The following is a 27,095-nucleotide window of genomic DNA, read 5'->3' on the forward strand; positions in this document are numbered from 1 at the left end:
GCGTGTTTTACAACCCCATTCAGAGAAAATAACCTGACTGGAAATTCGTTACCCTACACACCAGCAGGATTGATTAGAGGTTCATTATGCTTTATGCTGAAGTGAGATTGTGCAAACACTCTTTAAGCTTTGGTGACAATGCGGCAGAGTCACGCTAGGAACTGGGAGTGTAACAGCACCCAGGTGAACTGGAAGAAGCCCAGGTATGTATGTCACACAGGTCTGCAGCACATGTGCAGAAATTCATCTGCATATACTTTCGTTGCTTCAGTAAAGGGAAGTATAAAAAGCTCAGATTTCAGAAAATCTACTCAGCATGGAAATTTATTTGATTGAAGACCCAGCAGAAATCTATGAAATGATGTTGTATTTTTTACCAGTGTTTTACACTTATTTTAAAGTACTGAATAAACTAATTCAGATACTTGAAAATGCTATGTACAGTGTATTATATTGCATTTATTTACCTGTAACAACTCATTAATAAAGAAATCCAGAGATTACTCAGATGGTGAATGATATCTGGGTGACTTCCCACGAGGCTATTCTAATAATTAATTCAGTTGTAACAACAAATAAACCTTCCTTCCACTCTCCAATATCTTACTTGCAACGGGTGGGGGAGAGAAATCTGTCCATGACATAAATATTGAGAAACATTATGCTATTTTTACAGTGAGACTACTACCATCCTTTACATTTCTAGGGTGAAGCTATGTATTATTACTGTCTAAATACTTCCAGTGGAAGAGAATTAAGAGTATCACAGTTGGTAAACATTAGTTATAGCAATTTATTGAAAAAAAAATGCACACCTCATTATGTAGCCAGGCTAACAGTCCTATGAAACTGACACACAGAGAGTCACTTTGGCAATGTGCTTCTTGGACAACAAAATAATCAATTTCATGTTAAGGGCTTGATTTCTTGAAATGTCTTCTAAGGGAAACCTAATTTTAGTCTGTCAAAGTATATGAGCTTTCAGCTATATTCAGTTCAGTTCAGTCATGAAAACACTGATGTAGCAACAGCGATCCAGAAATAATGGGTGATATCTTCTTTACGTGGCTCCTCTTTTGAGATACTTTATCTTCAAAATGGTTACAGCATGAAGAAAAAAATTACCATGGTATATCTTAAGGTCTCTTTTCAATGTTCTGGGATTGACAATAGGTCATCTCACACACTTTTGACAGTGTTGTCATCCTGTAGTGAAAAGAGACAGGCATTTGTTCCATAAATACACATGACTGCAATGCATTTGCCATCTTTGTCCAGGAGTACAAATCTGAGTGCAGATAGCAGCTGTGTGACTTTGTTCTTCTCCTTTCTTGTTTCACTTTTTGTCTTCAAGACAGTTTCCTTATGTCCAGGAGCTTTCACAGTGCTTAAGATGCAGCATTCTCTATGGGACACAGGAGCTTCAAATCAACAGAGAGAAGTTGAAAAGGGCTTTTATTTTCATTCCAAATCCTTAATCTTCATCACTTGAAGGACAATGAGCTGTATAATCAAAACTAGGAAACCTGATGGGCAGGTCTCCCCATTTCTTAAAAATATTGTTTGTTGTTTTCTTGTCTTCTAACACAACCACAAAATTTCTGATTTTTAGACAAGGCAGGTCAAGACCTCGGTGAACCATCATATTTCCCCAAGCCTGCAAGTAGAAAGAAATTGCATTTCAGGTAAAATAAGACAAGATCATTAGACAGAAACAAATACAGACAACAAGAAGAGTATGAAAATAAGATGTTCCTCACTTGTCCACAGTCTTTGCATATAATTTCCCCATTAGTCTGGTAATCAGCATGCTTATCTTGCAATGCTTTATTTTCTCTTGTATGATAAAGACTTCTGAAAAAGAGACAGCACTCATCAGAATCCATTGGTCACTCCATGCTACATACAGATATATATAAACAGTGACTAAGATTGTTATAATTAGATATGAAACCTAAAAAGTCATAGACTCTCTGACTGTTTGAGAAAATACAAGGTCATGCTTCATACTCCTGAGTAATGATGAAATACACATGCACTCCATGTCCCTCTTCACTGCATTTCAGGAGCTGCATCCTCCATCATACATTTTGAAGAGGGAGCAGCAGGCTCTTGTTCTAATAACAGACATATCTAGCTTGTTTTTTCAGGAGCCATGGAACTGTCAATGAAATAATCACTCAAAATTAAAGGTTTTCTTTTTATTCCCTGTAGTTCAACCTTAACCCTTAACAAAATCATTTGGCTCTGACTACCCAGACCTGCAGAGTATGTATACATTCTTGAATCATTTATTTAGGGAGTACTGGATCCTGAAGGTTACTATTAGCCTGTGCAGAATGGAATACACACCATACTACATAGTAAGTGATCTAGTTAATAGTACCACAGAAGCTGCATCTTTTTTTTTTTAAGTCTTCAACTCAATCCACCTTGAAATCAGGAATAAGAACAAACATTTTGTTCAAGCTCCTTAACTATAAACTCCATAGAGCACAGGACCCAACAATATTGGAATAATCTATTTTTTTCTTACAGGGCCTAGAGGGTTACAGGCCCTGTTACAGCCTTGATGAAAAGAAAATCTGTTTCTGCCTGAAAGAGATAAAGCAGTTCATAAACACTTACTGGAAATCTTTTTTCACACTGACATGATGCATGTCTTCAATAACTTGTATGTCTTCTCCAGAACATATTGGCTTGGAGCAATTTTTGCATAAGAATTTTATTAGTGAAGGATTTTTCTTGTACGTCTTGCGCTGATCTCTCATCACCTTCATTTGTTTTTCCATTATACTTTGCAACTGGAAACTCTGAATCTAGAAACAGATCAGTAAGAGCACTGTAACATTCTGCTGGAATGACAGTTATAGTTTTCTTTCTCAGTTGTTTTACTGAGTTCACTGTCAACATGACTTCTAGTCAATTTTCTCTTGCTTGTGTTTTTTCCCCTTACCAATAGAAAACCAGACTTTTCTAAAGGACAAGAAAACAGATTATAAAACAAATATTGGCAAAAGAATTCAAAGCCATATGTAGTAACTCATATTATTTCAAGTTTTTCTCCTCTAAGTAGATTTCAAATAGAAAGTATTCCATGCAATATAAATCAGTATTCATTAAAGGGAAAGTGCAGAGTTGCAGTGAATACCTTATTTAAATACTCTTCCTGTGGCATCTTCTGGACACGCTGAATGGCCTTATACATCATTTTCTCACGAAAAATATTAACATTTTCACGTTCAACAGCCCCTGAGCCACTTGAAACCACAAGAGCATAGGTGCTTTCATCAGCTCGAGCTCTACCACGAGCCTACAATTTGCAAGGAACACAAAAATAAACAAAACACAAAAATAAACGTCACACAACAATTTTTCCTAGTTTTGTAATGGAAGACATGCACTATTCCATATGCACTATTTCCAAAGTGCAGTTTTTTCCATTTAATTCAGACAGATAAAGAATCAGTGACTAACACATACTATTTCTGCAGTATCATCCATGATACCTGTGAGAACTGCTCAGGAGATTTGTGATTAGCAATGTTTTGCAATGTCAAAACTATATTTTGTTGCCAAAATATAAGCATGCATTTGAATATTAAATATATAAATATTTGTGTTCACAAGTTAAATGAGGGCATGTGTCAAACTGGTATTCTGATATGTAATAATCTCTATTTAGCTGATGATAGTGTGGTGTCCATACGCCGGTGGTAAAAATGGCTCTTGCATCAATTGGTCTGATGACCATATTCTTGTATCTCTTCTATTAAATAAGCTTAATGTTTGTGTAGAACTTTGAACTGATGCTACACCATTACAGAGAGAGGCAAATTTTATACTGCATACAGACTGAGGATGGAAATTGGAAATGAACATTGTTGCAAGAACACTTTCTCTTTTAGCATTCAAGCATTTAAAAATTATTTCCAAACACCAGGTATATGATTCACCATTTGCCCATTGCAAAAAGAAAAGCGTTATTAAAATAAGTTATGTATGCAGAAAACTCATACCTGCACCATAGCAATTTCATTGGTGACCAGCCCATAGCGAATAACAATGTTACACTCTTTGATGTCCAGGCCTTCCTCAGCTACAGTAGTAGCAATTAGTAAATTTATATTTCCACATCGAAATTTATCAATAACTTCCCTTTGCTCATTCTGTAAATTAAAATAATTCAATTAACTTTCAGAATTAGTTTCTGTTACCGGTTTCTTCTAATTAATAAGTTTCAGGAATTAAAATCCCATAATTTCTCAGCTGAGTACCAAACATCCAAGCGGCCTTAACAACTGCATTTAAGCATCTTGCAAAAGAAGGAGTTTCTATTGAATACAACATGAGTTCAGCACTGTATTTTGAGGGAGGAGGGAGCAGAAGACAATCCTTTTATGGTAACTGGGCTTGGAACTTCGTAGCCTGTGTCACAGGAACTAGGAGATTTGATAATACAGTTGTTCTATTGTTTTCGAATTTTTAAGTACTTATAAGATGGGATTTCTATCACTTCAGTAATTTCTGATTAAAATACAGACTTCCAGCTCTAGCTCTAAAGCACTTAAAATTCCCCATAATAAATGGAGAATATAACTCTGTTGATCTCGTAGCACCAAAAAGAACAACAATGATACACTTAAAAAGAAAAGATCTAAATCACAGACATCTGAATCAACTGGGTGTTTGTTACCAGCTTGAGCAGAGGAACAGAAACTTGCTATCTGCTATATTCAGTTTCAAAATGCAAAAGCTATTGTTTTGTCTGTGCAATGTGCCACAGAAACGAAATTCCAAGTTTGATAGAACTCAAGCAACTTTTTGAGAGAATTTTTCCTTGAAACTCCGGGCAGCAGAAGAAAATGGACTGTGCCCAGCAGCAAAACACACCATTTTTGTTTAAATGCTGATATGGGGAGTAAAGACCAGAACAGAAGAGACACGAAGTACTTTGATTTGAAAATGTTTTAAGTGAAGGTATAAATTGCCAGAGAGATGTGGTGTATGAAATCAACGTAATGGTACAAGATGGACACAACTGAGTGATCAATTGTGATATTTTCGGTATGAATTTTGGCAAGTTTTCTTTCAATGGTTATGTGTCAGTGTGAGGCACGCATAGAAATTGGTGTAATTTGATTTAATGAATGATATTACAAAAATACAGGAATAATCACCTTTGTTGTTTTATTTTTCAATTCAGCAGCTAAAATATAACGTGAATTACTGTTGTCCTGATAAGCATAAACTCATTTAATTGCATTTCTGCTCTTTCCATTTTGTTTACTTTTGCTTCCCATACCTTGCTACAGCTTGGGTCCTTTTTGACTATACACTACTCTAGGCAACGGATGCTGGCTACTCCTATTGCCATAGAATCCAAAACCAAAAAAGCTTGTTACTTATGGAAATAAAATTATTCCAACATTATTATTCACATATCTTTATGAAGTTAAGTTGCTGGCAAGTATGAAACCAGAACTCTGGGCTCCGAACTTCAGTTCACTGGCCTAGTACTAAGACAACCTGTTTTCCAAAATCATGTACAAGAGGTAATGTTGACATGCATGGTTTTATACCTGAGTCATGGGCTTCATTTCACTCTTGCTTCCAGAGCCGATAAGATAATGGGCCTTAATTCCCACTTCTTCAAATTTTGGGTTGTCCTTAATCCACTGGGAAAGAGCTAAGGCACTTAGACGAGTCTTTGTGAAAATGATTCCTCGAGGTTCCTCAGTCTTTGTGAACTCCTCCATTAAAGTATTTCTCAACTCCATTAGCTTCTCATTTTCATTTTCTGGGTTTTTAGTCAACTCTTTCAGCTGTTTCTTTTTTGCTTTAAAAAGCACAGATGTAAATTAAGAAAATGTAGCCATGTAAAACAACAGTTTAAAACAAAATAAACCCCAAAACCCACAAAGAAAAGAGCAATTTTCTATATAATTCTCCCAACAGGGCTAACTCACATTCAGTTTGAAGAGCTGGGACATACCAATTATTTCTGAAGTCAGTTTATAGTCACTAAAAACATACTAATCAACAAAACTAAATCACCATTATCATACACTTTGCCTATATTTCATGTAAGAATAAGTCAAAGGAAAAAACCTGCCTGTACACACTAAGTTGGTACAGAGTCAAACGCACTGTAATAAAGAGCTAAGTCACAGCTTATGATACCTACAAAACTATTTCAAAATCACAGAAAAAAAGTCTTACAAGGAGAAACAGATTAATATGTACAGCCTTGGAGCTGGTAATGGTTTGATAAATTCAGACATAAATTGTCCATGGGACATGAATTAAAGTAGGAATCCTCACTAGAAACATGCAGTACAGTAGTCACCAGCATGGGCATGTTGTTATTGATATTGCAGCTCCAAGACACTTCAATGCACTCAGCGAACTGTTAAATTAATGATTCTCTTAAATTGTCTCTATTGACCAGAAGGAGGGAGGATTTCTCATGTGTTTTAAATTTTTAAAAAACTTCTATTTAAAAACCTATGTTATTACCAGATGATTATGCAAACACAAGAACACCCCAAAGCAAGGACTTTGTACACTCTGGTGTCATGACCCTGTGCAGACTATTGCAGTGTACCTAATCCAAGGCAGTCATAGTCAATACACCACAAACTGCTACTCCACCTAAACAGCGACTTTATGACTATCTTATTCATATTTTAGAATGTAATCAAACATAGAAACACATACAAAAAGTAGATAAACGTAACAAACTCTCACAGTTTTCCACCTTAGTTAAATCTACACTAAGGGCCCCAGGGTGCTTATCACCCAAAAATGAATTCTGCTCTCAAAACTGAGAAATTTTAGATTTTCTTCTAATACTCCTAGCACTTTCAGTGGTAAAATCCTAACAAAATGGAATTTATTTTTCATTGACAGGTTCTTTGGACTTCACTAACCTGCAGAAATAAAAGCAACCAGAAATTATACTAACGAATCTGAGTTTTATTTTTAGTTGGTTCAAATTTTTGGTTCTCAGCAACAGCTCACTACTGAAAATCTAAACAAGGGGGAATGGACATGTATGAAGAGTCATTAAAACCATGCTGACATTAATTTAACTTATAGTTTTCATTCTTTTTTTTTTTAATTTCTCAATGATAGTGAGAAAAATTTGTAGTTCATTGGATACATGAAACTGGGTCACATTCTGCAGTATAATCTAATTTTGTTTGTACCACCCAAGAGCCATGGGTGATGGGGACAAACTTGTCTAGCTCTTTCTCCTTGCAAAGGCAGTAAAGGAAAAAAACTGAGTAAAAAAGATTCATGAATGAATCCTAGTTCCAAGGTAACTGAAAAAAAAGCAACTAACTTTGGTCTTTGCAGTTTGATCTTTTGTTTAATTTTTTAACTAAATGTTCTTTACCTGAAACTAATTTAAAGTCAGCATTCTCCTTTCTTAGCATATAGACAAACAAACTTTGGCAGAAAGGGTTGGTTAAGAACTCATTATTGCATTACTTTTGTATTCTATTTGCTCAGCCTTTTGTCCCCTAAGAGTGTCTACTGAAATATGTATTTTATGTATCTGTTAAGAGCGTCCTCAGGGACGCTTCACTGGATAAAAGTAGAAAACAGCTTTTACTAACTGGCAGCAAAAACAAAGGTGCCTTTAGCTGGGAGCTGAAGAACCATTACTACATATTATGACATGAGCCCACTAAGATGTTGTTTAATGCATTCAAAAATATGAAGTGGGATATCAAGGCACTGTGATAACAAACAACACAGCAGTTTCTAGGATGCAATAACTATTGCACCCATGCAAACCATGTTAGTGCACAATTATGGATTTGAAATATTAAATATCACAATGTATTTCAAACTCACCATGAAATAAACCTATTAGAAATTCATCTGTTTCATCCTGTTTTGATACTGCTGGTTCACCATCATCATCATCACCATCGTCATCACTCCTTACTGTCTTCTTACTTTTCTCCTCTTTATAGAAGTTATTTAGGTGATTGTAGGCATCCACCATTCGGATGGTGTCATTTATCTGGAGAGCATCGTTGTATTTCTTCAAGTGCTCTGCACAGACACGTTCCCTGCGTTTTTCTTCTTTTGCAGCTAGAAGGGAACAAAAATACAAAAAAAGTCTTAGTACCGAACGACGCAAAGAAATCCAAAGCTGGGGTATATTTGCTATGCAGTTACCTCTTCTCTCTTCTCTGATCACCCACTGTTCATATGTCTGAGTTCCAAACTCAGAGTTCGGATGCAGCTGGCAATAGTTTTGTATTTCTGTCATGATCTCGGTAATTCTCTCTTTAAATGGATCCTAGAAATAAATTGATCAGGCAAAGTAAGTAAGTACTTTCTGGTAATGAAAACATTGGCTAGTACCACACTGAGTAATTTTTTAAAAAACTTAAACCTTAAATTAAAGAAGTAAGGCTGTTAAGTGTTTATTGATATGGAAATATACAGTTTAGAATATTACAAAAATTATACTGAGAAACAGCACTTTAAAAAAAAAATGGAATATATCATCACATCAATACTAATATTTCAGCTTTAGAAGGCCTTTTGACCAGATAACTCAAAATATAACTGACGTAAGTAAAAATGTAATTTTATTTGACTTTACTGACGCATTTTGAAACAGAGGAAAGCAACAATATTCAAATTAGCACTCTGGATCATCACAAGTCTATAGAAAAATAGTATTAGGCAAAAGTTTTTGATACTGTACAAGACATTTTTAAAGGGAAATATAACTTTAATACTGATTTTTTTGAAAAAACATACCCTTTTTTTGTCATCTGCAATCACAGTCTTCTTAGATGGTTCCTTCACCTGATTCTTTAGCTGGGAGGCATGCTCTTCAACAGTCATAATTCTACATGCATCCAGATTGGCACAGATCTGGGAGAAAACAGAATGTTATTTCTTTAATATTGAATGAGTTATTTCACATGAAAACTGAATTAATGCAACAGAGCTTCTTGTTTAGATATTGAGGTTTATATAACTTGACTTTCTTCCCACAGAAACTGGATAAAGGCAGTATCAGCACAAGAAAAGTCCAAGTCTTTGAAAAACATTGGAGATAAGCTGCACAAGTTACTTTTTAGGCCAGAAGTGATCCTAGCATACAGGAAAAAAATTGTAGATCAGGATGCAAACCAAGTATTTTGAGAAGGAAAATATAGCATTAGTACTTTGGAAGAATAGATTTTGGAGCACAAAATAAATAAAAATAATGGTGAAATAAAAAAAAAAAAGAAAATAAATATTAGGGATTAATTATAAATGTAAGGGCTGTTGTGAGAGTACAAAATAATTTGAGACAATCTTTACTGCAACAGGAAGACATAGAGAGAATTTCTGTGCGAAGTGCACAACTGAACTGGACTTTCCTGCTTTTGACCTCTTCCAAGGAGAAAATATGTACTTGTCATTAAGCAAGAAGGGAAACCATAACATTATTCTGAGCAAAGAAAACAGTAAGAAGACTGATAGGTGATCTTTTTAATGTCTTCAGTGGTAGTTGTATATTTCAGCTTGCATATTCAGATTAATCTTCAGATACAAATCCCAGAATCCTATCACTAGGAATTCAGAGCTGATGAAAAGGAATTTTCTGTTTTTTTCTGCCAGCAAGTTTCTGCCTCAAAATTCTGTCTACTTCAATACAGCATAAAAAATTCTTGCAGGCCTCACTTATTCAATACCACATTCTGTTCTGGTACAATTTACCAGTCAGGAGTTTTCACTGCCGTACTGGGCTAAATTCTACTCTATTACTAATGCAAAACCATTTAATTTCAAGTAAAATATAGTTTCTTTAAGTATAGAATTTAACAGACTATCTTTAGTCAGGTGTTCATGCAACCTCAGTGAGTAACTGAAAAAAACAAAACACATTTGTATGCTACCTGTATCTCACAAGTGGTTTCTGCTTTGTTTAAGTATTCAACATTGTTTTTCCATTTTTCAGACTCACAAAAATGCTCATCTTAGTCACCTAGAAATACAGATTTAAAATACATTGTGTCCCTAGTATTTAGGGATACACAGTAAATTAAAAGCCACCAATTGAACAATAAGACTTTCAGTAACCATAAAACTGTACTACATTGTGGATTTCTTGCCTCTGATCTTAACTTGGGAATTTTTTTCAAGTGAGGCAATCATTTAACTTCCCTTTTCAGTAACCCTACTCCTCCTGTAAAGTAACCTTTATTTGTATCTACGTTTCCATTATTTTTTAATTGTTATGAGCTGAACTTCCATGTACACAAGGAAAAAAAAATCAGATTGTCTATTTGGAGCCTAAAACTGACTTTAAAAGTTTTACTTGAACAAGACAATATCCCTTTGATGGTTTGTAAGTGTTAGGGCTATTTACTTTCAGAATATGCTCTTCAGCTTTTGAGTAGGATGTTGCACCTCCTACACCAGGTGAGGCTGTAAGTCCCAGAATCTGAGGCTGTGGGATCAGTGGTTTGTTTTCTTTTGCCAGCTTCCTGTTCTTCATCTTTTCTTTTAAGTAACGTCTCATTATATTATTGTAGACACCTTCCTTTTGAGTGTGATGACACTCATCAATGATGATGAGGGAAAAATCTGGAAAAAAAGAAAACGACTCCTGAAGTGAATAATTCTACTTCAAATGCAGAATTTTTGTGACTAAATCTTGTAACAGGTAAGAATGGTTCTGAAAAGAACCCATCAGTTTGTCTGAGAACTAATGGACTAGGAAATTGAAGTACTGGAGGAAGGCATGGGTGGATGCTGAATATATTTAATGGACTTTGGAACTTTTGCCACAGTCCTGATGTGCCAAGTAGTTTTACATTTCATGTAATGTAAAAAAAAGACTTTCTATTTTTGCAAAAACGATCTGATTATATAAAGAATTTCAGAGAAATATTTTTCTTATCTTACCAGTGGTAAGAACATATCATAGTTGAACTCAATACTACCTTTTATATCCATAACTGTGTCTGATAAACTACATATTGTTTGCTTTTCAGAAGATACATAATATGTTAGAAGACTTTCAGACATTCTTGAAAGGCTTGTTGTGGTCAAAATATGCTTCCATTTTGTAGCAACACAGAGATTTCCTCCCTATTAGTGTCCAGTTAAAAGATTTATATTACTTTATGGATGTGTTATTGGAATGAACAAACAGATTAGTGGGACTAGCACTCATCTCTCTCTTGTAAAGGAGGAAACTGATGGAAATTCACACAGGTATAATGTGCTTTTTGGTTCACAGTATATTTACATGCAAACAATACACTATACAACAAAGAAAAATAAAATTATTTTTTGTTTCAAATTTCTCAAAAGATATAGAAAACATATCTTTAATCTTTCTGCACATGCAGCCAGTGACATATGTTTCAAGGTTCTGAGATGAAAGATTCATGAAGATTTTTCTGTTTTTCTAGCAGCAAAAATGGTTTATGGAGCTCCCAGTCCTGTAGCTGGCCAGTAACTCTCTAATTTTATATTGTTTCCAACAACAGTGGACATGACTGTAAAGAAGACCACTGAAATGATCAGGGTTAAACATTTACACGTATTTTTTTATGTGGACAATTTCCATGGTCTTGTTTACACATTGATGTGTAAACATATTGATGTGCTCAAATTGTTGCACCACTACAAGTCAGTTTTCAACAACTGGCAGCAGAAGTTGGAAATTAACAGAGAGCTAAATCAGACTCAGCTGGTATTGAAGAACCTAGAGAAGGATGGAGACTAAACAAGGGAAGTTACATTGGAAAGGCTACACCAAACACTTCTGCTAGGAAAGTAAGCCAATGCTCCATGTCACTGGGGAAAGCTGATTCCCTTCACAGTGGTTCGGGAAGCCAGTTTGGGCAGGAGTGATGTAGTTTCAAACCTAAATTCTTATTTATTTCCAAGATTTCTACACATTGCAAGATTTCCGAAGCAGTGCTGGCAGTTTCTCAGTTATTCTGCCAACATGAACTTACTGCCTCTGATTTTGACCATCATCTCCACCACGCATATTCTATAACTACTTGTGTAGAAACTAGCCTACCAGAAGGGATGTGTTTCTTCTACTAAGGAAGAGATACACAGCTTTTAAAAGGTCCATACAGTGATTTCAGCCCTTGGTAAAGAGAGAAAACATTTGATAAAATGCAAATAAGAGAGTCCTCTCCATTTCACTGAGGCTGAAATTCCCTATTACATGTAATGCAGATCTGTGGAAACAGATGAAAAAAGTACACGGAAAAATCTGGAAAAAAACTTGTAACTAATTAGGATGATTTATAAAGGCTGTGAGTTAACCAAATCACAGCTATAGAAATGGAGCTGGCTGTGTTCATGCTTGCTTGGCTTTGGTCCAGCTGAACCTACGAGCACAGGTGTAACAGCACGGAAAAAACCCCTGAGGTGCAGGGCAGCCTGAGTTCTGGAAAAATGTAGCTCCTTATGAAGGAAACTTCACAAAGTGTGAAACCCATTCAACCCACTTCATTACACAATCTGGTTGGGACTCAGCCCAATTCTAAACAGGCCAGCAGTTCCAGTAGAAATGTTCAGATACCTCCATACAGCATTCCAAAATGACTCAGATGTAGGAAAGTTTATTAACTTAGATGCAGTGGAGAGGAAATAAGTATAAAAAAATTGCTGGTACTTTGCCTAGGTTAATAACAAGGCATTCTGAAGGGGGGGAATGCAATTCTGAAGTACCCAAGTGGCTCTATAAGAGTTAGTTTGGAACCAGCAGTACTCCAGTCAGTACCAGGCACTGACAGACAGAGACCAGCCCCTCAGGTTTCTCTGCTGTGACACCCAGACCAATGCTTTTATCTCAGGGCCATTATTTTGAATATCACAGCTCTGCCCTACATCCTCCAGCATCTAACATCTCACAGAGGAAGGTCACTGCAGCCCAGGCCCGGGAGCTAACCTCATGGGCTGTTCTAATTGTACCTCACTGAGAGATAATACCATTTCCTTTCTGATCTCCCAGAGATGCCTGCCACTACAGCATTCTGGGAAAACAGTATTGCCTTCTTTATCTTTTGCTTTCTTCAACTTCCTTCATGTGTTGCAGGAAACCATTATATCTGCTGAGCTCAGAGAGACACAGTTATAAGCCATCATATCACTGTATATTAGCAAAATCACAGGAGTTTAAAGAATATAACTTTTACAACAGATTGGCTTTTACCTTGTGTTCCATTGTACTTCTCAAACTACCAAGTGCATTTGAGTTTTGATAGTTTTTTTTCTCATCCTGTATATGGCTTCTATGAGATATGACTCAATGCTCTACCAAGCTTGGAAAGTGGAACCATGTGCACAAAGTTGTGCTTAAGAATTTATTTAGATAAAATAGGAAGCATGACAAGTATTTAGTACAAATAAACTACAGAGCCTAATTTTGGCCCGCATGCTTGTTAATTGAGATCTGATTTTGACTACAGCTTGTATTTATAAAATGAGTAAATTGGAAAAAAAACCTACTGAATGTGGCACATTTTTACTCTGCAATTTTTCAGAATAGAGACATACTTTTATACCCTGTGTAAAAATTTAAGAATAAAATACTTGCCTGATAAGTGGACACTTTCTTCATCTTCCTTGGATGCATTTAACAGTGAATTCTCAAGGATCTGTGCTGTACTGATGATGACATCATTTCTTCTGACAACTTCAGGAAATGAGATTTTCAGCTGAGAATCACCACTTAAACCAATAACCTGATACCAGCGCTTCAGGAATGGACTAAACTCAGTTTTTAAATGCTGTTCTACCAATGGAACCTGAACAAAAGTTTTCAAAGAATTTAAAACATATTAAACACAGGATTAAAAATACATGCCTGTTTGCCACAAATGTTGTTAGATAAACAAAAGAAAAGTAAGCAGCAAAAATCCCCAAACCAACTTTCCCCTGCAACTTCTCCTGTAAAACCTTTTTGTCCCAAGAACTTTGGCTTAACTGAACCTTTGAAAGAATGAACAAACCATGCATGCTCTGGCTATTTAACTGAGCTTATAAAGTGCTTTCACATTTATAAGAGGATATGGATATTTTTTATAATTTAAATAAAATTCTTTAATGTATTTCTATATTTTAATATTACAATTTAATATTAATTTATATGTGCTAAATTTAACTGCAAAAATTAAAGCAATTATCAGAAAATCTGAAAAAATGTTCCTTAACTACTGTGAGACTCACTAGGTGGCCTTCATTAACAAATTGAAACACAGAATACAAAAAATATTTTTATTTTTCAAAATTCATTACAAAATGAAATTGTACTTTTCCCAATAATGTGGTTATTACAGCACATCTAAATTTGTACTTGCACTGGGGTACACTAACCTAATTTGTGCATGCACAAGGCTGATGGTGCAATGGAGATGATAGTCTAGGTCTGTATGCCTTTAAACACAATACACCTGGGGAAGCTGAGAATTGTGTCTATATTAATTTTAAATGTTTGTATTAACAATGCATGATATTTGAAAAATACTATTCTTTACAAAAATTTACCTTATTAACAAGTACTATGACTTTTCCAGGCTCTGATGCTCTTTTCTTCTTATCCAAGTGATCTTTGGTAATGTAAACAGCCACTCTGGTTTTACCACTGCCTGTAGGGAGACATATGATAATATTCTCCCCATTCAATGCTGGCTTTGCAACTTCCATCTGGTAATCTCTCAGGGTCAGATCTGGCTCAGGTGAGGCTCTCCTCTCCACTTCATCTTCATCTAAGGGTACAACGAAATATAAGTTTCAAACAGGAGGCACAGAACATGTATCAGAGGAGTGAAAAAATATCAAAGGGAAAAATATTAATTTACTATCAGAAGTATGTTGTGAATAGAAACAGCACACTAGCACAGACAATGTTGCTCTGAGGACCTGTGCAGCTCTGGATCAGACCTGCTTCCATCCAGTCAGCACTCAGGGCAGGTGGAATAAGCCACAGTACAGTTTCACCCATCTATGTTGAAATGACTATTAGGTATAACTTCAGATGATACAGTTCAGTAGCACTGGGACCAACAAAGGTTGTGTTTGGAGCTGCAGTATTTATAACCTAGCCAAGCTTCTGTGACATTCTCCTTTATCAATACTGAAATGTATTTGGTTACAAGGGAGTTACCTTTTTAAATATTTCCCAGAGAATGAAAAATTGAGCCATAGAAAGAAAAAAAATACATGGAACACTTCAAAATGGTTAAGGGAGTTATAAAGTATATAGACCAAATAGATCAGAAAATTCAATTGCCCACACAAGATGGAGCTAACTGCAGAATGTATCACACCTACTCATGGTAGATTACATTGCTTCTTAGCCTGACACACACATAATGCAATTGGATGTTCATTAGAAAGCCATATACATTTGCCACCTAAGGCCAAAGCCTTCCACCTCTTATTGGAAATGCAATGGTAGAGTTTAGATCCATGGCTCGCAGAAGAAACAAACAATGCTCTAAATGTAAAAGTGAAAAAAAATACTGTTGAATTATTTTGAGTAGTAAGAAAAGCATATAAAATCTCTTGAGTTTACATATATTTAGGAAGTCGGAATTTATATTTTTATATATATATATCTATATATATATATATATATATATAAACATCAGAAGGATTTATTTCAATTGACTTTTCATGGTTTTTTTTTTCCCCTACAAATAAGTTTAGATCACTCTTCAAGTATTAACTGCCCTCAGTGAAGAAAATAAACAAATTCATTCTACTAGATTAAAAATGAGGGGAGAAAAACCCTAGCTTTGTTTCCTGATGGTATCATTCAATGCAGAATCATGAGAATTTTATTATCACTGATACATTACCCACAAAGTAAGTATATTTTTCTAGTATTCCTGATTCCATTAAATAAAATTAAACTAACAAAAAGTAATGAAGCTTGATAAAACACTGCTGATGGAAACATCTGAATGCCATTCTAAAGTGTTTTTTGCTTGTTTTGCCTTTTAGTGTGAGTGCAGTGCTACCTGGACACAGGGACATTTGCACCAGAGAGTACTTGCTGTTACTTATCTGACTTCTACTGCTCTCTTTTGAGGAAGAACATTGTTTGCTTTCTGGTTGGCTAAATTCAATAGCTCAATCATACTGAAACTAGCACTTTATCACCCATCTGTTTGGTTAAATTTCAGTTCCTTAACATCCTCATTTAACAGTCCAGGCCTGAAAAATATTTAACTTAGCTCTCTCCTAGCTTCTTCAGTCCTTGTTTAGATAAAGGCTAATACAGGAATCTTTTCACAGATTAAAGAATTAAATACTTAAAGATTTTTCACCATGCACAATGTAGCATTAGGGAAGTTGTCTGCCTTCATACAAGGGCTAAAAGAATGGCTATAATGATAATTATTCTATTGTCCTAACTACGCAATTTTATAAAGTGTGAAATGAACCTTGCACATAAAAATGCAGCTGAATCCACATGATTCTTTGCATTAAAATCCAAATCATGTCAGTATATAATGACACCATCCAAACATCTTTGTTAATATAACAGCCTTACTGTAACATTTCAAATTATAAAATCCATTAATAGTGCATCTGCATGTTCTTAGTAATTTTTTCTCATTATTGCTCTCACTGAGTTTACTAGACATGCTTAAAAAGCATGGATGTTTTAAAAAACTTTTTAACTAATCCCCTAGTTACTTTTTAACATCCCTTCTGTTTTTAAAAGTCACATGTATACAGAATATATAGCAAGTAAACGGTGTGAAACAATCTGTTCTCCATTTTCACAAAACTGCAGTGCTTTGGTTTTTTCTGGATTACTGGACACAGCGAATGCCCAATTTACTTACTGAGAGATATTTCAGGAATCTTAAAGGATAAGGCCCTCATACATACATAAGCGCTGCCAAATGTCACGAGCCTGGCTCAGCCTGAGCAATGGATACAGCGTGTCCGCCTGTATCCTGTACAGAGAAGTTCCCATGGCCAGACATTGCATGTGACAGAGTGAGTCAAAAAATACAATGTGACTGATGAATGTCCTCAGTTGCTAAAGAAGTGCAAAGTAAATTCTCTGGAGTTAGCAACACACAGACTAAAATCTCAGCTGCAGAGTAGCAATTTATATCTGAGCTATCCTGAATTTTCTGTGTACTTACAAATATGTGGATTTTAATACTTGAAAGCCTGAAACTATTTTAGAAGTATTTATAACAAACACTTTGCAGGCACAGGATATATAACATTTACAGTGACCTTACTGATGTAATACTAGGTTTATTAGGCCAAGCTGGCTTGAAAGGCGTTCAGAGTCTTTTCTAGCCCTTGTACAAGACATAGTCCCAGCACAAATGTTATAAAGGCTAGATTCCAAAAAGTGGTTCTTGAACTCTGTATAGGTAAACAGGCTGATCATCATGGTGGACAGCTCACAATTTCTTTTGCCTGAGGTTTGAAAAAAAAAGAAAAAAAAAAGACAACTGGGATGTCTTTTACAACAGCAGTGTATAGTTTCGCTCAGACTTCATACATAGCAAGACAATACCTGTCTGCAAAGTATAATTTAAACACAGTCCAATATCTAGTTTAAAACTGTATTTGGAACATGCACATGTGCTTAAATGTGAGATTCACAAAGATCTTCAGATAGCAACCCACATTTCTCAGGCTACTTTTACAAATAGGGATACTAAAGTACTTGGGTCCAAAGTGGACCTTCATTATTGTTCTGCAGGTACCCAGGAGATGCTTCTGCTCACCTTTCGCTGCCTCTAAAACATTCCCATTCCCTCTCACCCTGTGTGGGGGCCAGGCACAATCTAGCTCCTCTCTGAGAGCAAAAGAAACACGTCTGCATTATGAATATCTGTCCAGGTGACTGCACTGGATGACTTCAAGTCCCTTCAGCCTATGTGATTTCATCATTCTGCCTCACTGACCAGTTTGTAACATGATGATGACTAGGGCCCTGTTCAGATGATCTCAGTAAATTGACTGTTTTGGGGCTAGGACTTAGGTCCAGACCATTACCAGATGATCCCGACCTAAAATGCCCAAAATGGCATCCGTTTTCCAACAAAGTAAGAGTAAGTCTGGCATCTAAATATAGTGAACTAGAGTTTACAGTGAAAGAAAGCCCTTCATTTTAGCCCACTCATAGAGTACTTCCCCCAGAGCTTACATTGCAATTACTAAATAATAACAGAAGGAAAATGTACCTGAATCACTGGTTGTGCAACTCTGTTCCAGGTTTTCATTCAAGTTACTGACACTTCCATCTCCTATGGAGACATCTGACTCTAAATGAAAAGCACAAAAAAATGTAGCATAATATATTTGCTGTACAAATATTAATGGCAAATGCATATTGTTTGCTCTCTCTCTAAGCTGTTAAAGTAGGGTAGGTGAATGTCAGGCGGGGATGGCTGAGATCTAATTTTCTTTATTTTTGGTAGAGATTAACAAAATGAACAATATAACTCATTTTCTTATGGAAGGAAATATGGAGTGGAAGATTAATATCCAAAGCATGGCAGAGGTAAGGCACTATGGGTCACGATTTATTGCCTAAAACCAGGGGTTCCAGACATCACCACCTGCATAATCCCCTTTAGTCCTATTTTACCGTATCTTTCCAGAAAGGTGAAAAGCCAAAAAAAATTAAAGTTGCTGGCAAACAGAACATTCTCTTCTACTCACTGCAAGCCCTGAGACCTACATCTGTAGCAGAAAAACAAAACCAGAACTGTGATTTTTAATTTTTTATTAAAGTTTCCTGGTATGAAAAGCGCAAAGCGCAGCTCCCGACTGAACGCAGGCGGCGGCGAGCCCCGCGCAATCCCCGCGCTCCGCTCGCCCTCTGCCGGGCCGGGCGCGCCTCACACGCGCTCCTCCAGCCGCACTTGCCAAAACCCAGCCCCTCCAGCATCCAAGGAGAGAGATAGACCCAGCTCTTCCGGGAAAATCTGCTGCGAACAGCACCGCCCTGAGCTGTCAGCCTGCCGACAGCGCTCTGCAACCGAGCCCACAGCGTGCAATAATAGTGCTGACCAGTGTTTTGCTTAATTAGCTGGTGAGCTTGTTTCCATCGAGTTCTTTCCAGTGAATATCCTATTGTAATATAGGATATCCTGTATCCTAATATACATATTTTTCGCAATTTACTGTCCCCCAAAAAATTATTAATGAAGTAAAATAGATTCTGTTCTGAATGAGAATTTAGCACTGAATGGAAGATACAGCGTCCTAGAAAGAAATGCCTACAATATACACTATAAAGTCCTGGTGAGAGAGGTTGAAATTGAACCTAGTCTGCATTCAGTAAAATTATGAAGCTATCTTAGCTACCACTAGGAGTCAGGTATTAGCAGTTTTTCTAACAAACGAATGCAATCAACAGAAAGGCACAAAAAAGAAGAAAACCTCAGCAGTTGCAAGCCACGTTCAAAGGCCTGTGACAAACTAATTAGTAGCATTAGTAGGAACTCCCAGCTATGAAGATGACACCGCGATCTCTTGCTTTCACTTTCCAGGAATCCACATAAAATAGGGAAGAGAGGACAAAATTAAAATTCTGTGTATCTATTCCGTACGGTCTCCTATCTAAAATGACTTTCTGAAAGTCCTGAGAATATGGATCCATAAAGTGTTTTGTACACAATTATCTGAATTACAATGTGCAGCATGCATTATACAACAAGCTCTCAACAGAAAACATCAGTGGTGACATGAAATGCAAAATACTCATCTTCCAAAGAAAGGTGAATAGAACAACGTTCTCCTTTTTCAACTGTGGCAACTAACTTGAATTATTTTAAAATAAAATAAATTTAAAAAAAAAACAAACCAGTAAGCATTTCACAAATAATGAAGATAAAAGAGTTAACAGCTATTTTTACCACTTCTGCTAATCTTCCCTTAGAGTCATGTTTGCACATTGAAATGCGGAATTTCACAGGAAGATTTCACAGGAAGATTTTCAGTCACTTTACACTGAGTACTAAATAAGTAGAGAGACAATGGAATGGAATGCAATGACAAGCAAGCCTTGAAAAAGAGAGCTGCTATTATTTAAATTGTTGTTTATATAGGTAACTGTAGCAACGTAATCCGTGTTGACCTTGCGAACTTGCTGTAGTGTAATTTTGCATGTGAAGTTTCTCATCTGTGTTTTTGCATGCTCAATTTTTCTCTAGTTATCTCTTAGGCTAAATGATCTACTTCTACTTGTTTTTATGGCCTTACTGCTCTCATACCTTCTGACTGTCTCTGTTTCATCTACCTAAATAAAAGGGTCAGAGGAAGCTCCAGATACAATGCAAATGGCAGTAATTTCAAATTACCTGAAAAGCTTCTTTCTTCTTGAAATGTGTCCTTTTCAAGACATAAAGGAATTGTGGGAGTGTACTACAAAACTGACAACACCTGACAGCATCAAATTATAAACTAGATGGGTTCCATTTGTATTTTAATCTGCTTGGTCTAAAGTTACTGCTTTAAGAAATCACAAGAAAGGATGGAAATGGGAAATGAAAAAAGACTGAAGCGCTGTTAAGTCTCAGTGTACAAGTGCCCTGATATCAAAGGTTGCTGCACTTGAGGATGGCTGAATGTGAGGCAGTTCCTCTGCAGAAATCTCCAAGCAGCACTGCCTCCTGGCAGCCCTTGTTACCCTGCATCTACACTGCTGCTTTGGTTCACCTCAGAACTGTGTGTTTACAGTGAATCTGTCAATGGCCCCACTTACACTACTTTGATTCATATCACAGAGCTGGTGTAGATGAGAAGAAATGAACTGCCAGCTGAAACCAAATGCAATTTGTTTTAATTACTTGTAGGCACACAGTACACAGGAGTCAATCTGAACCAAGCTGATGGAATACATGTACTCTGTATTCCCTTAGCCATTTCAGTGCACAGATCTGCTCAAGTGCCCAAGCTGCAAATACCCACTCTATTAATTTCAGTTCAGTGCTGAGACCATAGTTTTTTTAGCTACAATTAGCTTGTGGCACACTAGTTAATAACTGATAGGTATAATTTTCTGTAATTCTCAACCCAACAAGAGGCAAGTAGAAGATCAGGCTAACAGCATGAAAACCTACCCTCAGTAGGCCCAATAAGAGCCTCAGCTTTATCCAGAAAGAATAATCCAGTCTCATCTACTTTGAATTATCATTAAGTAGTTGGCACCTCTTCTTTATATTGACAAATTATGTTCTAACCCAGGAAAATCAACTTTGCTGTAGTTAGTAATTCACTACTTGCTACAAAGCAGTGTGATATCATGTTAATATCATGCAAAAGTAGAAATAGGCTACTACTGCTGGACATTGAAAGGCTGCAGTTTTTCAAAGCCATTAAAAAAACCATTCATGTTTGATAAAAAGAGAGCAGCCTTATCTGTTTTACTCCTTTGGCTGAGTAAGCTCACTAGTATAATTTCAGGCAGGATTAACCTTTGCTGTAACTATTGTCTGAGCTCCATGCGAACTTGGAACGCACATGGTTCCTGAATCACGCAGTGCATGTTGGAATCACAGCTGTGTTTGGGCATTGCTGCTGGTAAGCTGTAACTATTGTCTGAACTCCATGTGAACTTGGAACGCACATGGTTCCAACATGAATCACGCAGTGCATGTTGGAATCACAGCTGTGTTTGGGCATTGCTGCTGGTAATTGCTGTCGCTCATAATCAACTCCCAAGGCATGTTTTTAAGAGTGGTCTATATGAACAACAGGCCACAACCATTCTTAAACATTTTTACTAAAAATGTACTTCTGAGTATGTATGTGACGTGAGAAAGGTTGTCATGACGTTTTGTAAGTTAAAAAACCTTAAAATGAACAGAAAAATTATTTGTTGGACAACACTGAAGGACTTCTCAAAACAAAAAATGCTTTTCAATATAGCATTTCCAGCCTTCTAAAAAGAAGTACTTAATACAGCTGCAGTTTTAGTGGCATAAAAACATTCCTCTTATCTTAAACTTAGTCAACACTGTACGGAGTTGACAACGTTAACCTAACATTGTCATTGGATAGTATAAGCCTACTATGGATGGGTGTGAAATAAAATCATAAACTAGTAATATTGATATTTTTATCAAAAGTATTAAATATATTTCAAAACTACTCATTTATTCACAAAGGTACCAGATCAAAATACCAGTTAGTGAACAAACCTGACATCACAGAATTCTTTTCCATGGATTTTTCCAACAGACTGTTCTCACTGCTGAAACTATCATCCACATTTTCTTCCTGTTTCAAATTCTCCTCTATGATGTATCCTGGTTGGCTTGTAACTTCTGTTTCTTCGTTCGTAGTCTGCTCCATCCCATTTTGTTTATTCTCTGTTCCCAGAAAATATAGAGAAATTCTAAGGCAGTTCTATAAAACATTTCATTTCTTTTAATGCAGAGCACAGAAAACACAGAACTAACCTGTATTTATCAGGCACATAACAGTATAACATATGGTCTTGGTCTTGACTCAAATGTTACAGTTAGGAATTTTGACCTTTATATAAATATTTACATAAAAATTTACTAATTTACAATTAGAAACTAAACTTAAAGAGGTTAATAGATATATTTTTATGAAGTTCTCAATTTCTGTGCGTAGGTGTTTGCTAATAGCAACATATTTTACTGCAATAAATCACAGGGGGTCAAGCTGCAATGACAAAACGTAGCATCAGTGTTCCTCATCCACAGTGCCCAATGAAGCTGTTTCCTCTCTATGACCTTGTATCAGGGCATGCTCCTGCAACCACACTTTACACATCTATACACATCCAGGACTGTGTACATGGAAAATTACTTATCCTCTGGTAAGAGCAACACCATTCATGCTTTACACATTAGTCTGTACAGTTTGTTTTGAGGCCTACATTGCCCAAGATTACAAAGAAATTGTGGAATAAATACATTAATTCAGTAGTCCATCAAACCACTGAATTAAACTTCAGTTTTACCCTATACAGTCTGCACTATACCGAAAATTCAGAAATGAAAATGTGAAAAGAATTGAAAACAAAAATATGAAAACAATATTAATAATTTGTATATTTGTTACTTTGTTTACCTTACTGATGACAAAGTAGTGAAGACAAGAATTTATGCCTCACACAGCTGCAACACAGAATGAAAATTAGGATCACAAGAGCTGCTAAGCTATTCCCACTCAGAATGATCTTCTGAGGCTCTGACTTGGTTGGTCTTGTCCTGGAGACTGCAACACTCAACCACCTTTGAACTGCATCCTCAAATATCACAGCTGCCTGCGTGTGTCTGGCAGAACACCATCTGACTCCTGTCCAAAGCTGGAAGAGACACCTTCATGTCCCTCTCACCTCAGTCTTTATGCTCTGACCCATACGCAGCAACTAAAAGCACAGAGACAGCTCTGGTGAGCTCCTCAAGTGAGCAGGCTGAAGCTGCTAAATGGGAAATCTGTTAAAGTAATTTAGTCTCTAAAATTTTATAAAACATATGGGGACTAAAAATAAAGGATGAATTATTTGGGGGCTGCTTTCTTTTTTTATATTTAAGCATACAGAGGAGCACTGGAATAACTTTACGCTATTGTAAACACTATACAGTAATGAAAAGGAGTAGCCACTTTAGTAGTTTATTGCATTAGTTTTGTAAATTTTATAATGTTTTGAGACTTATGAATGTCTTAAAGTATACAAAGTACTTTAAAATGCCAAAAATATTTGTAAATTGTTCTGTAAAGGAAACACTTGAATTGAAGAAGAAATTCAGGTAAAGTCTGTTTTGTTTGTTCAAATTAATTTTCAGAGTATGTTTTATGAATGATTATAAAAATCACACTGAAAACCAATGGGATTTAAAAGTAAAATTCAGTTTCATTGTAACTAAATCCATACTGTTGTAATTCTCATATTGCTTAATAAGGATTTTCAGTATTTAGATATCTATCAATTAAGCTGTTACATAATTTGATTTTGAAATCCCTGGACAAACAAAAGCATTAGTCCCAGTGTCACAATAAAACAATATGGTGGGAATCCTGCATTGCTTCTTAAGTAACAGTACAAAAAAAAAAAAAAAAGAAAAAAAAGAAAAAAGAGAAGAGATATTAAAACCCTACACATCGGTACCAATGAAATAAGATGATTACCTCCTGTATTTCCACTTAAATCATCTGCAAGGTCTTCATGTTGGGTTTCACGGAGAGCAAACAAAAAAGAAGAGAACCAATCTTTCTTCTGGACTATTCTGCTCAGTAGCTCCCTTGCACCATCTCTGTTCCCATGATTGTCAGTAACAGCCTGGATCTGGCAAAAATAAAAAACCAAAAACAACCTTCACACAGACTTTGGAAACGGTCTGAGGAAGTTCATAGAATAGTATAGGTGCAAAAGCATTTCCCTGTCGTCATTAAAGCATACTGAAAAATAAAGATATAAAGTAAACCTGCTACTCATCAGAAGAGAATTATTGTCCAACCTCATGTTCATCCCACATGGTTTTGGGTAGGATATATAAAACCTATGATATCTGGAATTTAATTGGAGAGACTGGTAGTACTAGACAATGGTTACAACAGTAACTGCTATATAATAATTATTAGTATTGTGGAATAACAAATGGTGTTCAGACTAGTTTAGGGAATAGGCAACCTTGATTAAGGAGAAATGGTGTCACACAGTTTACCAAAGCTCAGAGTTAACCTGTAACATGACCTCATACATAACATAGAACATTTCCCTTCTTAAACTTGGACTTCATCATCTCAACTCCCCCTTAAAAATGCAATAGCCGAGCCTTTAGAAAGTGGCTATTGCCCTCAAAGGAGTTATGGAACAGTGTCCCAAGGCTGTCACAAGCAGAATTTGACGTGGTCACATGAGGAACGAAACCACAACCCCAAGAGCAAAGCAGCTTGAGACAGGTGTTCAGTCTCAAGGCCATTTTCTCAAGGCTCAAGAATCACCCATTCTGATATACAAGGAAATGGGCAGGCATAGCAGTGGGAACTGACTGAGACACATGACTTTTAAAAGGAAGTGTGTGGAAAGTGGGAGGCATTACGAAAGCCTAAACTCCACTGGAGTTTAAACTGGCAGGGTTTGACACAGTTTGGTGGAAATACCAGCAGCAAAAAGGTGACCCAGGGGAACATGAGGACCTATTACCAAGGAATGGAGCCAGTAGCTTCCTAAGAGGTCTCTGCATCTGCCTGCTGTGTTACCATGCTTGGCTCCCTACTAATAAGGGTGCATCTGATCATTGCCGCCACCTGATGGTCACAAGACAAAATTATGTATCTTACAGTCATTTAACTGAGAGGCAGCATAAAACTACCTCACAAGTGAATGCAAAGGCTCGGAGTGCAAATGTGACTTAGTTCTACCCTTAGTTTACCAGTTTTCCCCTTATTGCTATGGCAATTACTATTTTAATTTGTTCTAACACTGTTTCAGGATATCAGGTTTTTTTGAGTTTCAAGTAGGTTTCACATTCCAGGCAAGTCATTCTTAGCCAAGTGGAATAAACACTGGCCAATATTCTCATCAAACGTTAACACTTCCTTGCTCTTGTCCAACTGGTATTTCTGCTCACGTCACTGTCTAGTGTGATAGTCCTTAGTGAACCTATAGCAAAAAAGGGGACAGAAAATCCTGCTTTATTTTAACTCAGTATCATTTAGGACTTTACAGACCATCACTACTTCCTGGTATGGTTCAAGGGACAAAAGACAATGATCTTCTGAGCCTAAGGTCTGTGGCAAAATGATAAGTAAAGTCTGACATATTTCTTCACTTAGACACTGTCTTGGTCCAACCCCCTGTTCCTTTTTTCTTCTTTGCCAGGCTCTCAGATGGCATCCCAACTGCTGGCTCATTGTCAACAGTCTTCATCAGCTTACCTAGACCCACTATCTATTTCCCCCCAAGTCTGGGAACTCCCCTTTCATTTCTGCGTTTACTATGCCATTTGTACTTGTGGCTTCCTACCTGCCCCACAGGCCCTGGAGCTGGCCAGTGTCTGTGGCACTGCCCGCGCCCGGACTCACCCGATCCACGTCCTCGTCCTGGAAGATTCCCATCTGCAGGCACTTCTCGGCCACCTGCACGGTGCGCATCCTGTCCACCAGCGTGCCGTGCAGCAGCTGCACCAGGTGCACGCAGAGGTCGTGCTCGGCCTCCTCTGCCGGCGAGGGCAGCTGGCTCAGGCTGGGGTTGGCGTAGCAGGCGGCCAGGCTGCAGCCGCCGTGCTCCAGCGCCTGCAGGAACTCGCGGATCCAGCCGCGGTCGCAGGGCCCCCGCTCCACGGCCCGCAGCAGCTCCTCCGCGCCCGCGGCCGCGCCCCGCTGCTGGGCGGCCGCGCGAACCCTGTCCTTGTCCTCCGGGCTCAGCGAGGGGAGCCGGTCCAGCACGGGCTGCACCTGGATGAACTGCTTCAGCCGCGGCCTGAAGCAGGAGATCGTGTAGAGGAACCGCTCGTCCCGGGTGTCCTGTGCCATGGCGGCGCCCGGCGCTCCCGCGGGCCGCTGGTGGGGGCTGCGCCCGGGCCCGGCGACCAGCCAGGCCGCGGCCCCTCAGCGAGCCCTCCGCTGTCCCGGCCGGTCCGCTCCGGCCCGCCCTGCCCGGCACAGGCGCCGCTTTCGGTTTGGCTCGGCAGGGCGGTGCGTGAGGGCTCGGCTCGCCCGGACGGGGCTCGCGGGGCACGGCGGCAGCTCCGCGCCTGGCAGCGCTCAGTGCCACTCCTCAGTGTTGAAAGCGAAACCTTTGACAGTAACGAAACCTTTAGCAGTAACCCCGAGTTGAAAAACCCGATGGTAAACGGAAACATGTCTTTCACTTTCCAGCTCATGAGAGCTCACTTCCCGGGCTGCTCACAGCGTTTCTGAGCTTTTCTGCACGCAGTGGCAGCAGTGAGGCGCTTGGTTGCTGTCTGAGGCTGCTGGAAGGTCTCCCCTGAGATGAGATTTCACCCATACCGTACATGTCACTGAGCTTCAGAAGCAGTCTTGGTTTCCATCGTGGGGGGTTGGGGAACCTCCGTGTGATTCTGAGGTAATCACAATGATAAACAGAGAGTGTCTGGATTACC

At 37.7% G+C, this 27,095-nt stretch overlaps 1 protein-coding gene across 2 annotated transcripts; it reads right to left on the reverse strand.

Annotated features, from left to right (window-relative positions):
* Positions 1-328: 328 nt before the first annotated feature.
* On the reverse strand, positions 329-26,768 carry IFIH1 (interferon induced with helicase C domain 1). 2 transcript variants are annotated; one of them, XM_041403570.1, is made up of 16 exons: positions 26,056-26,768; positions 24,157-24,313; positions 22,191-22,361; positions 18,225-18,305; positions 14,545-14,759; positions 13,595-13,805; positions 10,394-10,611; positions 8,791-8,907; positions 8,197-8,320; positions 7,867-8,109; positions 5,583-5,839; positions 4,020-4,169; positions 3,152-3,313; positions 2,629-2,819; positions 1,761-1,854; positions 329-1,657 (listed from the first exon to the last, which is right to left on the reverse strand). In XM_041403570.1, exons 1-16 carry the CDS (start codon positions 26,503-26,505, stop codon positions 1,475-1,477), a joined length of 3,024 nt encoding a protein of 1,007 aa, XP_041259504.1. In that variant the 5' UTR covers positions 26,506-26,768; the 3' UTR covers positions 329-1,474. The 2 variants fall into 2 exon arrangements, with proteins under 2 accessions (XP_041259504.1, XP_041259503.1); XM_041403569.1 differs by having other exon boundaries at positions 14,545-14,765.
* Between the last annotated feature and the right edge of the window lie 327 nt (positions 26,769-27,095).

Source organism: Onychostruthus taczanowskii, unplaced genomic scaffold (genome assembly GCF_017590055.1).
Source record: "Onychostruthus taczanowskii isolate IOZ18803 unplaced genomic scaffold, ASM1759005v1 scaffold20, whole genome shotgun sequence".
In the NCBI taxonomy this organism is placed as follows: Eukaryota; Metazoa; Chordata; class Aves; order Passeriformes; family Passeridae; genus Onychostruthus; species Onychostruthus taczanowskii.